Source organism: Platalea leucorodia, assembly GCF_965183815.1.
Source record: "Platalea leucorodia genome assembly, chromosome: 3".
NCBI classification, from domain to species: Eukaryota; Metazoa; Chordata; class Aves; order Pelecaniformes; family Threskiornithidae; genus Platalea; species Platalea leucorodia.
The window spans coordinates 46,105,073-46,120,468 of NC_138825.1; the positions used below are offsets into that span (position 1 = coordinate 46,105,073).

Sequence of the window (15,396 nt, forward strand, 5' to 3'; positions counted from 1 at the left end):
TGTCATAATATGAAACTAAAGAGTAGATCTTTATCTGATGCAAACTGGTTTTGTTCTATTGAAAAAATTTTTAAATTGCATTAATAGATTTAAATCATAGCATGCAAAGAGTGGTGTCCTAAAAAGTAGTATGAATGTTCTATTTTACTGACCTTCTTGCAATTAAATTCATTTTCAGCTGATTCAACAGGAACTCACTCCCTCTATACTACCTATAAAGATTATGAGTTAATGTTTCATGTATCAACAATGCTTCCATACATGCCCAGTAACAGGCAACAGGTATGTTTTTTAACTTTTCATCGTAATCTTACGTTAGAAATGTTTGACATTGAGGGTTTTTTAAAAGTAATACTGATTTAAAACCCAATTGTTTTATATGAAATATGACTCAAATTGTATTTTTTTCCTTGAAATATAACAAGGCATTAGAAATCTCATAGGATTTTTATACTATATAATTCAGGAACTTCTATCTCCCCCATTTCATTATGTTATTAAAAGGAATTGTTGCCTGTTGTGAATGAGTTATTTTCAGTTTGGACTGGATTTACATCTTATGTATGTTTGAAACATTGAATGGAATGAAGCTTGAAAATAGTCTTATGGTTAAAATATGCATGTAATAAGATTTTAAAAACGATTACGCTTAATCCTTATATTATAGATCTTGAAATGTTCATGAATGTGTCAGCTTAGTAATAAATGCTTAACTGTATCTTGAAGGTGTCTGCTTGTGAAGACAGAAAACTGTACTTACTTATTTTATTTTTAGAGAATTCCCTTTGCTTATATAATAATTCAGAATATCTTTAAAGCATTAAGGATGGCTAAAAGACAGCACAGCATCCAAAGTGTGCGGTGCACCAGTAAGGTTACTCTGTCTTGCCTGTCTTGGATATTTCTTGCAACTGAATTAAAAAGTACAAGCACATTTGGTATACTATATCAACATTAACACTTAAAAAAAAAAAAAAAAAGGCAGTTGAATTGCTCATAGGTCAGACTGATGATAGTTTGTAACTTTCTACATTACTACTCTGCATTTTTCTAGGTCTGCAGAAATAAGTGTTGGATTTATTTAGTTTTAGAATATTCTTTCATTGCCATGCAAGATATAAAGATTTCAGTCATTTTGGAGGGTTGTCATGAAATAAAGATGCTATCTCACTTTCTTTTTGATCAGCATACGAAAGATGGTTACTGATTGTTAAACCATATGCGAGTTGTATCTTTCATGTCTACCCTATCAATGCGTCTTGTGGGAAGAAAAAGAGATGTGGCAAGGCAACAAGAAAAAGATAAAAAGATTAAAATTCTTGAGAAAGGATAAATGAAAATCGAAATGGAAGAATATAGCATAATGTTCTGAACTGTTTGAAGAACTGTTTCAACTGAACAGTTAAGACAACTGCAAATTTTACTTCATTACACTTAGGATTTAGATGTAGTTTAAAGAAACTAAATTAGGAATCAAAAGACAGAAACTCTTCACCATATGAATAATATGAATGTTTAGATGACTCAGATCTTAAAATGTGTGGCTTTCAGGAGACAGAATGTTCAGCTGTATCACATGCTCAACTGTGCCAATAGCTAGTAATCAAAGTATTGGATCATCGTCACTGATTTGAGATTGTTCCACTTCTCTAAACTTTAATTTACACCTTATTACAATACAGGATTAATTTAGTAAACACAGTAGGAGTTATTCTGTCTGTAATCAGTCATAACAATCTTTGACTGAAAAGCACATGTAAATAGGGAAAAGCGTACACTATTAAGAAGATATAATACACTGAATGAGCTTGCCTTAAAAGGAAAAAAGTAATATTTTCATAGTTAATCACAGGCACTGACAGTAAATATGTCCTTACTTGGAGTTTATTACTTCTGTTGTTGTCTTTCATGACTTTCCCTTGTTTGCGAACAGGATAGCCTCTTACCACGATCCACTAATTTTCATAATTGTTTGCTGTTTGTCAACTTCACTGCTGTGTTGCTCAGCCATCCCCCATTACTGTCCTTTCATGTCTTCGTGTGCCTTCCTTTCATTCTCATAATTTCCATATGTGTCTGTCTTTTTAGTCAGGTGCCAAATCTTGTGTACAGCAAAATCGTCCAATTTCAACTCCATGTTTTTCCCGAGCAACAAGCACTTCTTTCCACAGTGTTTTAGTAAACTCTCATCACTGTCACTTTAACAGGTTCAGTATTTAGTAGAAGCACCATGTTACTATTCATGGCTTTCTTGGGATCAAAATAATGTGGCAGTTTTCCAAGTTCAAGTAGTAAGCCTATCTGAAGACCTACCACATTATTTTTTTTAGGTGCTGGGATCTAGCAGTATTTGCACAGCATGGGCACCGTGTTAATGAAATGTGACAAGTGCACCCAAATGACCAGAATTTAGCCAGCCTTAATGTGCAAAAGGGATCTATAATCATTGTTTAATTTTCTTCTGTTACTGTTTAGTTCCAAAATACATACTGAAGCGTGAAATGTAGCAACAGTATCATTTTTCACAAGCTGGGACAAAATTCGATTAGGTCTTTTTCCTTGAGACATTTTAGTGCTGAAGACCACAGATGCAGTTGCATCAGTTGTACTCAAGATAGAGAGAGACTTACAGGTGCTGTGAAATATGAATGTTGTTCGTCTCCTCAGGGTTTGGCTCACTAACTCTACGTACCCAAGTAAGAGGGAGTTAGGGACCATGGTAATTTTCCTTTTAGGTTATGTTAGCAATGAAGACCCCCATTCAATAGTTATTTTTTCCTAGCATATTGTGTATGTACGGGTGAAGAGGTTATTGCATCCTATCCCTATGTCCCTTGTTTGGTAATGACTGGACAAGGTATTGAGTCACTCTTCATCATCTAGGACTACGACCTTCAATGAGCAAGCACTGAGCATTGCTTATATTCCAAATACCCGTGAGCCAAAAATAGGCCACACCAGAACTGTTTGTTGCTTCTTCCAGGACATAACTACGCCCTGCTTGGTCCCTGATCAGGACATCCCTCTAGTTTTAGAGCCAGCAGGAGATCCAAAGAGCAAGGTAATTTTCACTTTGGCTGCAACATAGGCTGGGAACTTCCAAGTCAGCTGCTCCTTCCCTAGGACAGAAAAGACTACCAGCCCTGGTGTGGCCAGTTCCTTTTCCTTTACTGGCCTTTTCTTCAAATCATAGTTCAAGGCTTTCCCCTTTAAACTTTACCTTTGTGACATCCCGTTCCAAATCATTCCCTTGCAAGTTTCCCATTTGCACATTTGCAGTCTGCTTGTGTACACATAGTCAGACATGATTAACCCAAATCAGTTCAACTAATCAGTTTTCACCTGGTTTAATGAAAACTTAAAAATGAAACAGATATGCAATACTGAAATAAACTTGCTGAATTTAAGCTACTGTTAAAACGGATGGCATAACGAGATGTGGTTATACCAAACTCAGTTTAACCAGATCTGATGAAATATCTTTTGCCATTTATTTCTGGTTTTGGTACTGGTTAAGAACACAAATTGAAAAGAAGACTTTTGAAACCACTTCTTTTAGAAATATACTAAAATAAGTTTGAAGATTTTCTTATCTGACTCTGAACATTTCATCGTTTAATTGAATGAAGAATATATTTCACTGCTATTTCAACAAGAATTCCTTGTTGTTTCACAGTTTGACTAGGCAATTAAAATTCCACAGAAGTGGGTAGACTTTTATGGCTAGGCATAACTTGTAAATATGCTAAGTTTTAAGACAGTACTTCTCTTCAGAGATGCATATCTGAAAATTAAGAATTGAGTAGTTAAAATCTCAAAATTAATACAGTAACTATTATTCGGTATAAATAATTTTAATCTAATGGATTCTGCTTTTCTAACATATTTTCCTTACCAGACTCCCCTTTACGTGTCTTGTAGTCTTACATAAAACTTCACTGATTTCCTTTTGGCTGCCTATTGTACTTGATTGGGTTCATTTTCAAATTCTACCATGCCAATTTAGATTGATACTAGAATGATGTCAAAGTGTGTTTGATATCTTCTTACTGTAAGTAATCCTCTGTAATCTGTGCACCATGTTGAGAGTTCCTGTTATGCTCTGCATTGGCATGAGACTCTTTAGAGTATGTTAGAAAGGCAGATTAAAAAAAAAAATTAATAATACAACAACCCCCAAAAAACCCAAACCTGAGCAGACCTCAAAATGGGAGAGGAAGGGGAAACTGAGAACCTGAAAAAAAAACTAGGAGGTAAAAGTGGGGAGGAAAATCTAGGTTATAGAATGGAAACTAGAAAAGGGTTTCTTATAAATTTTTTTTGCTTAGTTCCGGTTTCCTTCAATTCCTTTTTCATTTTCAGTATGCTATCCTTATCTTCCCAGGGAAGTATGTGTTCCCTCCTCTTCTCCATTCAATACTTTATTCTTTTCCTATTCCTTTATCCTGTCCAGAGCACTTCTTTCCGTCTTCCAGATCACCCCAGTTTACTTCTCTCCCCTTTCGAAGTTCTTTGCATTATGATACTCTGTGCACAGCCATGACTGCTTTGCCTTTGCATTGTGTTGAAGTTCACTGACCACTTATGCATGACAGTTATTTATAACAGTGTTACACTGATTTTATTTTAAAATGTTGAAGAAGTCACTAAGATCTCTGCAAGCTTGGTAAGGTTCTTAAAAATTATGACCTGACTTCCTGTTTCCTATTTTTGTGCCTCTTAGAGGTTTAAGCTCTTGAAAAATACTTTAGGGATAGGATATGGGAACTGCCGTAATTTTGAAAAGACTATTTTTGCTAGTAAAATTTCAAACATTTCTAAGACTTACCTCTTAAGTGACTGGTATTCTTGCTTAAGCAATCTATAATGGCAAGCAGAACTTCCTAAAGAGGTCTACAAAAGCAGGAAATATTCTTTGAAACAGTGACTGTCTTGAGAAATAAATAAAACTTTAAACAGGATGTCGCTTTCTAATTTTTGTAATTTTGCTGTGTGGAAATGTATAGGCATAGGAATGAACCACTGTAGCAAGAAAGAGTAATTGGGCAGTTAGTTATATAACAAAGGCAGAAGTGAATCACCGTGTACCTCAGAATTGGAAGGTTTCTTACAAATTTAACTGCGGTGTAAATTCCAACCTGTGAGATAATAATAACCTCTAAACATGAACTTGTGCTTCACTACTACGATCTAATTGTATGGTTGACTAGCTCAGCAAATTAAAGTATCCCTGACACGCTTAGTTCTGTGATCAGTTCCATGTAATGTCCTACTTCTGTAATTTGTACGCAACAGGATGTATATCTTAAATTGCTCAAATAGCCAGTTATTTTGATTTTAGTCTTAAAAACCTGAAAACTTGACTGAGCCATGTCACTTATACCAAAACTATTTTCTATTCTTGTATCTGTTCTAAAGTTTCATCAGAAGTCTTATTTCTTTAATCTGCATTTGAGATTTTGATTGTGTTTAAAATAATATAGATGTACTGAGTGCTTTAAAATTGTAGCTTTGGCCCTTCTTACTATCTTTAGAATACCATCCTTTGTGTCATTTTAGGAGATACAGTGAAACATATGCGTCTTAAGCTTTAGCATGTGCAACTTCTTTGCTTTTTTTGTTGGTAGCTGAAATACTAACTTTTAACTGAGAAAATACGAGCAAATACTCTTTTATTAGAAAGATTATGTTCTGTAAAATCAGCTCGATAGAGACATTTTTACTTATTCTGTTATGAAGTTTTCAAATAAATTTATTCTTGTATCCTTTTTAGTTACACATGAACTACAGTAAAGCTTTAAGTGTCTGTATGCTATTAGTTGGCAATGCAAGGTCTTTAAAATGTAGCACATGCTAGACTACTTTTTTCCATCTGGTAATATATATGGATGTTTTATAAGCAAAGTTATTTAAGAAAAAATGTAAAAAAAAAAATTGAGAGGTACAATATACTTGTGAGGAAAGCGAACATCATTTTACTGTGTTGTTTTGTTGGGGGTTTTTTTGGGAGAGAGAGAAGTGGTCCCTTATTGCTGCATGTGTTTTGTAGTTTTTATTAAGTTTCAGGCTGTAACAATGCTTTAGTACTTTAAATTATTCCTTAAATGTATTTTAAGGATAAAAGCTACCAATTACAAGAATAAGTTTTTAATTAATGGGTGTCTAATAGCTAGTGTTTCTCTATGAGTATTCTGTCTCAGCTCTGCTCCTCAAGTATGCAGTTGTTAAAATTTGATAAGTATTCATGATAATCTATTTAAAAAAAAAAAAAGGATCATAATATTAAGGACAATGTTTAATAAAAATGCAACATGAAAAAGGAAGGTTATTGAGAAAGACAAGAAATATCCTATTTTTCATATAGAAGCAAATATTACACTGTAGAGAGGGAACTGATGTACAGTTCTCTGGATAGTGAGAAATGTCAAGTGATATAACATTTTTTATTACTAAAGTGCTACACTAAGAGAAATATATATTTCTCATGGAATAAAACAGAAATGAGCAGAAACTATGCAGAACTAGTGTGGGGATGCAAGAGAACTCACTAGTATTTTTGTGAACTTAGCCCAATTTCTTTTCCCTATCTTTTTGCAGTTCAGACTGATATCCTTTATCTGTAGCTATCCAGGATATGATTAATTAACAGTTATTTCTGAAAAATTAAGCTTCATTTATTTTGGTTTGTTTTTTGGTTTGTTTTTTTTTCTTGCTAAAATGAAAAAATTGTGATTATTTTTTATAACTAATTTTTCAATGCATGTTTCTTGTCTAGCTGCTAAGGAAAAGGCATATAGGAAATGACATAGTTACCATTGTCTTCCAAGAGCCAGGAGCACTTCCTTTTACTCCAAAAAATATTCGTTCCCACTTTCAACATGTATTTGTCATAGTCAAAGTGCATAATCCTTGCACTGAAAATGTGTGCTATAGGTGAGTAGAGCCTTATAACTCTTTGTTATTAAGACTATAATGGAACTGCTGCTTCTAACAGTTTTGTATTTCCTAGAAATATTGTGTATACAATTTTAAAATTTATGCTACATTTTCTGTGAGTTTGAAACCCCAGTGTCTCCCTTGCATACATCTAGAGTTACGGGACGCAGTTTGTAGACTTAAATGGGTATAGGTAGAACTCTGTGTTGCTGATTTATGGGCACAAAGTGGGGATATAACAAGTTAGTGAAAATAAGACTTGCAGACACAGCAATAGAAATTAATTTAGAATTTGTATTGCACATTTCCTTTTTCAAAGAAAGTGATTTAAAATAAAGTATTTTAGAAGGCTGTTAACCTGTATAAATCCCTGAGTATGACAATATGACACTGGGACGAGTCATGGCCTTTAAGCACATGAATGAGGACTTTTGGGGGTTATAAAAACATCTCAAATTTCAGATGACCTTAACTCTCACATTTAAATTACTGCATCATGAATTCTAGCAAGGTAACTGGGGTGGAAGCATAGTTCTGACCTGATTGGGAATTCTGCAAATAATGAGAAGGACTTGAAGCATAATGGTGCAGGTTTAGCAGGTATAAATGTTATTTATTCATTGTTTAGGATGGAATTAAAGTACCTCATGAGATCAGGTCATATTACTGTCTTCTAGCTGTTGTTTAGAACTTAAGCTATCTTTTAGAACTTCATTTTGTTTCAGTAGCTCTTCTGTGTTTAATAATACATGACATTTCATAAGTTACATTTTTCTTGCTACTAAATGTCTGTCTGTCATCCCAAATGTGACTGCATTTCAGTCAAACTAGTAGTAGTTGTATGTAGTTTGCACAGTATTTTGAAATCCTTTCAGTTGAAATACATTATGTAGATATCAATTGTAGGTATAATTGCATCAATGAGAAAATATTCCTATTTCTTTTACATCTGGCTGTGAACTGTCCATATCAAGAATTGCAGGTATTTTGAAATTTATGAACATAGAGTAGGCAACCTAAACAGGTGCAGAATGCTCCAATTATAGACACATTTGACACCAATATTTTTTCTTTGTCTTCACACTTCATTGTAGGGAACAGTCTGAGGATTAAAATCAATTCTGTTTCTATTTATGTATTTCTTAGTTTTAAGATCATCCAACTGACAGCTGAAAATGATAGTCAGACTTACATAAAAAATAATTCTTAAAAATACTTCTCTCATTTATATCTCACAAAGCATTTTTATATTTATTCCATTAAAGAAAGGAGACAGTGATGACCTAAGAAGTCATCCTTGATATTTTTTGTTAGTAAGATACATCCATAATGTCTTTTATATATTTAAAAGGAAAAAGCCATTTTAAAACAGACAACCCAATCAGTTTTCTTTGACATGTCTAAAATGTCTGAAAATTGACATGTCAAAGCTAAAGCCAACTGTGTAAATGGGCTGCACGGATCACAGTTCTGCTTATCATCTGATCTTTTTTTTTTTTTAGGAATTAACCATTGTATTTTTTTCTTTCTGTTTCCAGTGTTGGTGTTTCACGATCAAAAGATGTACCTCCGTTTGGTCCACCCATTCCCAAAGGAGTAACTTTCCCCAAATCAGCAGTCTTTAGGGACTTCCTTTTAGCCAAAGTTATTAATGCTGAAAATGCGGCACATAAGTCAGAAAAATTTCGAGCCATGGCCACAAGGACACGTCAAGAATACTTGAAAGATCTGGCAGAAAATTTTGTTACCACAGCTACAGTGGATACTTCAGCAAAGTTTAGCTTTATTACTTTAGGGGCAAAAAAAAAGGAAAAAGTGAAACCAAGGAAAGATGCCCATCTGTTTAGTGTTGGAGCAATTATGTGGAATGTGATTGCACGAGATTTTGGCCAGTCTGCTGACATTGAATGTCTCCTTGGAATCTCCAATGAGTTTATCATGTTGATTGAAAAGGAATCAAAAAATGTTGTGTTTAACTGCTCCTGCAGAGATGTTATTGGATGGACGTCTGGATTAATGAGCATCAAAATATTTTATGAAAGAGGAGAATGTATTCTTCTGTCTGCAGCAGATAATTGTACTGAAGACATCAGAGAAATTGTTCAAAGACTTGAAGTAAGTACAGTTTCTAAACTGGAATTCTAAATTTTTTTTACAAGAGTTACTCGTCTACATCTCCTTTGAGATATAATTAAAAATGTCCTATGTTTATACTTCAGGAATGTTTTCAGTCTTCAGAGAGAATTACAAACAATTATCTTCACAACAGCAAATGAGATAAGGGTTATCGACCTATTTTCAGGGATGAGGAATCTGATACCAATAATCTGATAGACTTGCCCAAGGCCATGGATGGTTTCAGTGTTGAAATCAGGATTGAAAGGCTAAGCTTTTATCTTCTCTTGCTGTAGCCTATTCTCAAATCACACCTTTGTAGGTAGAAAATATACCTTAATTTAAAAATATACAAAATCTTAATGTGTAAAATAGACTCACTTGGACTTTTTATAATAACCCATGTGAGTATTAGCAGAAAAAATTGTGTAAGTGATTGTGCTGATTTGTTCCTCTATACTGAGCAACTGCAGGCAGTAAAGACAACTAGACCAATTAATGCCAGTTTTTACAGCTGACTGGATAAAGTTTTTCAGATGTTTGATGTTAGCACAACTGTCCTGTAACTATTTCAGTCAGTACAAACGAACTGACAGGAGCTCCAAGGTAAAAGTGCTGATGCATCTGCTTCATGTGGTTACATTTCACCCTTTGGTCATAATTTAAGTGATCTAGATGGTCTCAGTTTTGTTTATATTAGAAAACCTGGTACTGAAAAGAAATCATTATGCTTACCATTTTCACACTGGAACAGCTGGATTGCAGCTGATGTTTTAGGGCCTCTGTAGTTCTGCAGTCACATTCAGCATTGCTCAGTATCATGCTCTAAATAATAACCTTTTTCTTCCAAAGTACAATTAATCTTTCAATAGATGAATGTCTTTAAACTCTTCTTGCCACTGTTATACTATCCTTTTCATTGAGGTCTTCAGTTTCATTTTCCTTAGACAGGTATTTCCCTTCTGAAAAATAGCGTACATGTTGTTCACTCCTAGTAAGTATTGCTAAATGAATAATATAAATTGCTTAACACAGATGGGAAACAAAATTCAAAGTTCTAGTGAAGACTTGTGCTGTCATCAGTGACGACAATTTCTTTTGCTGTTTTTTACTTCTGTTTTACAAAACATGGAAATATCTCAGTTGCTGGAGATAGATCTTTAAAATTCAGTAATTAAAAACACAAAATGAAATGGTTATCTATATTTACTTGAATACTTCCTCTTTTTTTTATAGTCAGATTTTGGGTTAAATAATGACAAATAGGCTTTAAGCCTCAAAAATTTAGCATCAGTTACTGCCAAGTTAACCCAAATATTAGCTTCAACTATCTGTTCCAATGAACCCTGGCCGCCTTCTCTCTTTCATGGCCACCTATCCAACTTTTACATTACTTAAAAGAATTAGCTGTCATTACTTGTTTTAAAACTTTTTTATCCCCGTTTCTTACCTCATATTTTTCTCCTTTTTCCCTGCTTCTTCCTCTCTTTTGAAAGCTGCATATTAATGTTATTCCCTAGTTGGTTTATGATGTTGAATTCTTTCTAAGCAGTCCTTATATACATTTTGATATAGACGCTCAGAGGTGACCATTACAACCACTAAAAAGTATTTAAAACTCTGATTCCACACTTCATCCTGTAAAAACCTTTTCAGTAACTCGGAACATGCCTAAGATCAACAACCACATGTGCTAGCAGATGCTAAAGATGAAAGCTCAAACTGTGACGTAATATCAAACTTCAGTGACTGGATTATTAACCTTTTCTGTCACTAGTAAAAGCATTTCTTAAAACCAGTGAGTAAAATGTTGCAGTTAACTAAATGAGACTGTCAAAGAAATAACTACATTTTATTGCCTGGGTTTAAATCATGCAGATGAATAGGAAACATATCTGAATATCCAGATAAAGCAAAGATGTGAAAAGCTGAGACTGTGATTTTTGGTTTGAACCAAAACAATCAGTTTAGGACTAAAAAAGAGCTGGGATTTGTTAGTCTAGAGTTAGATCTGTATTTGTGGGGGAGAATATCTAGTGATATAAAGTAGAAAGAGCAGCAAAAGTAAACTGTAGATTAACGTGGCAGGCTGTGTTTGAAGGCAGAAAAAGCAGTGGTTCTGAGCTTTAGGTTAACAGAGAATGGCAGAGTGATAGAAGATTAAACTAAAACCCTGAATGGATCTTTAGACAAGAATCTGAGTAGACAAAATTTCCTTAGAAGCTTGTATACTAAAAAAACTCTTCACCCTTCTTCATGGGACTTAGAGGATCTTTGCCTTTTAATTCCGTCCGTATTAAGTGCATTCAGAGAAGCTGGCTCTTAGTTCACACACAGCCACACGTTCAGTGAAATGGCAACCAAGTAAGCAGAATGACCTGTTTTGAAGTGGAGCAGCACTGTGTTTCATGTGGCATTACTATGTAACATGCAGTGTCACCTTTTAGGCGATATACTTGTGGAGGACTTGGTCTCCTGGAATCCTTTCCATTGGGAACAGATGAGTCTTTGGCAGGAATGTTTATCTTCCTTCTCTTTTAACCTTTGAATATTTAACTAACTTGAAGAAGAGCTTTTGAGTGCTCCGAGTTGGGGAAATCCATATACTTTGGCTGGTGCATTCATGCTGCAGTATTCTATAATCGTGACATGATAAAGAGGAGTCTGCCCCCCCAAAAGAATATTGTATAATTTCATAAGGATAAAATTCCATCCCTCAGCTGGGCTCCTGACTCTAATAGCGTATTCTTCTTTCCACTACATGACTAAATATTGTATGTATTTTAGAAACTTGTGACAAGTGTAGGGAAACTGATAAAGAGCAGAAAATTTCATTTTCACTTATCTAGTTCATAAATTATGAAAGCCTTGTTGAAAACTAGTCGTGACTGAAAATGAACCTCGGAGTTGGAAAAAAAAAGATTTAAAGCTTAGTGCTTTCAAGCATGCCATATAGCTCTAATACTATATGCACAGTTATAAACACAACAGAAATTTCTGTTTAAAATGGAAAGCTGCTAAAAGATACCAAAACTCAGAGCTGAATAATGACAAAGGAAATAGCCGCTTTTTTTGATAGGAAGCCTCAGAAGGTGATTTTGTAGCAAAACGGCCAGAGTACATTTTGGACATCTCAAGAATGACTTTCACATTTTAACTTTGAAGCCTGCATCTTCAGAAATAACTGGAAGGTTTATGAAGTCAAAGTGCTACAGTTTAAGTAGCCTAAATTTGCCAGGCAATGATTCTCAGAATATCAGATCCTTGCAAGATCTTGTTCCAGTGTTTCACAGCTCAATGAAGATCAGCCTTTAATGAATGAGAGCTACCTGTATTTCATTACCTTGAGTTTATTGCAGGTTAGAAGTACGAGCATGGACCAGCTCCCTCAGATCAGCAAACTTAGAATAACTGATGGTTTTGTGGCACTTTGTTCTCATGTGTGCAAGTTCTATTTTTTCTTCTGAGTGACAGATACCCATATAGAAATATTCTATAAAGGCAATAAGGCTTTAAAACTTACTAAGGTACAAAACCTGTGACTTTCAGTCACTGACCAAGTTGCAAGCATAAGTTACACAAATATTCCAAAGTTTTTCCAGTCAGCCGTTGGCTTGAGAAGGGAGTAGAAGTTACTCCTCTCATCCCTGACTCTGTAACAAGCTTGGACAAAAGATTTGTCTGAGCAGGAAGTGTAAAAGGGAAGCTACAAACGTGACTTACCGCATAGTATTTGCTATGCGTTAAGATCCTTTGTTGATGATGGAGACCTGTTTTCATATTAGTTGCCGGTGAAGGAGACGGTCCCATCCATTCCCTGCCTGCCACCCCTTTGGAACACTATTTTTAAAAGCACCCTGTTTTTCAGCTGTATTATGTCTCTGATCTGTCTGCATGGCTGCACAAGTGCTAATGCCATACAAGGGACAGCATAGTGGTAATAGGGTCTTAGATCAGTTTAAACCTCCCATGAAACTGCGCCTAGTCAACTGCATCTGACTTGGGTACTGAAAGGAGTGGTTTTGTGACAGCTTTAGCCAGTCACAGTGCCAACATCTCACTAGCCACACAGTCCCACTCCCTCACCATGCAGCCCTGAATGAGGTTGGGTCATGCTTCTGTGGGACGCACACAATAAACTCGTGAGCTAGGCTGCCCAGATTCAGGCTCAAGTAGTCAATGGAGGGGGAGAATGACTCTTCCAAAATATCCTCCTGAAATAAGCTCAAGCTATAAAGCAACCTCTGCAAAGACCTGTCCTATACAACTGACTGTACAGGACACTAGCCTCCTAACTTAAGCACCTTAAATTAGATGCCTAAAGTTGACTAATGTGTGCATCTTTGTAATGCACGCTAAAAGCAACCATAAACAGTGTGAACACCTTTGTGGAACAAGGTGCACTGTCGAACTGCTCTTAATGCAGCGTGACCTTGGGAAGATCCCTTGATCTGTATTGTAACATATGCGTCTTTAAAGGGCAGATATTTGGCTTGCTGGAGTGTTATAAAGCACTGTGAGATCTTTGAATGGTATGCATTATGAACAAAAATTTTTGATAATGTTGTTTCACAGTGGTTAAATTTTTTTTCTAATTGTACTAATGGAGCTAAAATACATACTGGTTTTGTGATGCTGACAGAAGGGAATGTTAGGGTAACTCACAAACTTACCTTGTAATGTGGACTAGATTTTGGTCTTCTGAGTCTGGTGCAGTATCGCATCATACACACTATTGTATGATTATTTTTTACTGGGCAAAACTGTTGAGGACTTGTTATGTAGTATATAGAAATGAGCCCACTTAGAGACTGAATTTGAAGGATTTTGGCTACTCTGTATAATGATGACAGAATTACTTTTCATTGAATATGAAGAAAGTAATTTTTTTGTTTCTGAATCTCCCAGTGACATGAAAACTCTTATCCCATTTTAGTGATGTCCACCTCTGGAGATAGTGGTAGTTAGGAATCTGACTACAAGGCAAAATAAATCAAAATTATCTTCATTGCTATGTTCTCGAGGAAGAAAAGCTGCTAGAACTGAAGCATTTCACTCAATTTGGCTCATGTTATATCTCAAGTTTAATACTGTCTAGGACTGAAATAAAAAATGCCTGCACACCTGCAGTCAGTCAGCCAACAAGAATGAAGTAACTGGCAGGACAGCAGTTTGCTTGATTTGTGTTTTGAAACTCGAGCAGCTGTTAAGTTTTCAATAAAATATAAATGGTATTGTGTTAATGTTGGGCAAGGGGGAAGGAACTTGACACGGGTCAGCAGCTTGCTCTGGGGATGTAAGATTTTTAGCATTGTGAAATGTTTTGTTCATTTTTTTTTATGCAGAAACCTTCATTCAACCACAAATGTTAAAATAATTGTTAGTATTAGTGTATTAAAGATATTTAATGTCAAGCCATACATGGCTTTATAGTGTTTGAAAACGTATCTGTTGGTGTGTCCAAAGAAGTGAGTGTCCTGACAATAGCGTAACAATCTGATACTTCTTTAGATAGTGACCAGAGGATGTGAAACCACGGAAATGACCCTTCGGAGGAATGGGTTGGGCCAACTTGGATTCCATGTGAACTTTGAAGGAATAGTGGCAGATGTGGAGCCCTTTGGTTTTGCATGGAAGGCAGGCCTACGGCAAGGGAGCCGCCTTGTTGAGATCTGTAAAGTGGCTGTGGCAACTTTAACTCATGAACAAATGATTGACCTTTTACGTACATCGGTGACAGTAAAAGTGGTGATTATTCAACCACACGAGGATGGAGCACCTAGAAGGTAACGAGCAACAGTTCTCAATGTGACATTTGTATCTGTTTGGGTTTTTTCTCTGCTACTGGTTAAACAATGGCTCAGGACATGGATATTGTCTCTCATGTTTGGTGGTAATATTATTGAGGCTCTTAAAGCAATCTTTTCCCCAAAACACCTATTGGCTTGTAATAGAAGCTAAAATGGCATCCCATAAGAAATGTAATGGGAAATTTACTTTTATATGGCTTTGAAAGAGTAAGAAGTAAACTTTAGTGCATCATGACTGAACTGTTATGAAAGCTGATGTGACTTCTTTTGTTCCACAGGACAATCTTATATTTTAATATTAAATTTGAAAATTGGGAGTCCTCTGAAAACTGTCCGTCTTTGACATTTCTCTGACTCCTGACTGTTGAAAAAGATTTGGTTTTATTTTTTCTTATGTTGAAATTTTAACAAAAGTAGTGAAATACTGGGTTCTGGACATATATGGTACCACAGCTTAGAGTCCTCCTCACTTCCTACAGGTATCTAATTTAGTCATATTAAATAGTGAATTACATCAATGAAATCATCAGTTAAA

At 35.3% G+C, this 15,396-nt stretch overlaps 1 protein-coding gene across 2 annotated transcripts in view; it reads left to right on the plus strand.

Moving 5' to 3' along the window:
• SIPA1L2 (signal induced proliferation associated 1 like 2) overlaps positions 1 to 15,396 on the plus strand; it is an 86,881-nt gene that overhangs the window by 21,200 nt on the left and 50,285 nt on the right. For both annotated transcript variants that reach the window (XM_082305791.1, XM_082305792.1), the window contains exons 5-8: positions 179 to 282; positions 6,776 to 6,933; positions 8,475 to 9,051; positions 14,563 to 14,837. In XM_082305791.1, coding sequence (XP_082161917.1) covers positions 179 to 282; positions 6,776 to 6,933; positions 8,475 to 9,051; positions 14,563 to 14,837 — 1,114 coding nt within the window. The remainder of the gene's footprint in view (positions 1 to 178; positions 283 to 6,775; positions 6,934 to 8,474; positions 9,052 to 14,562; positions 14,838 to 15,396) is intronic.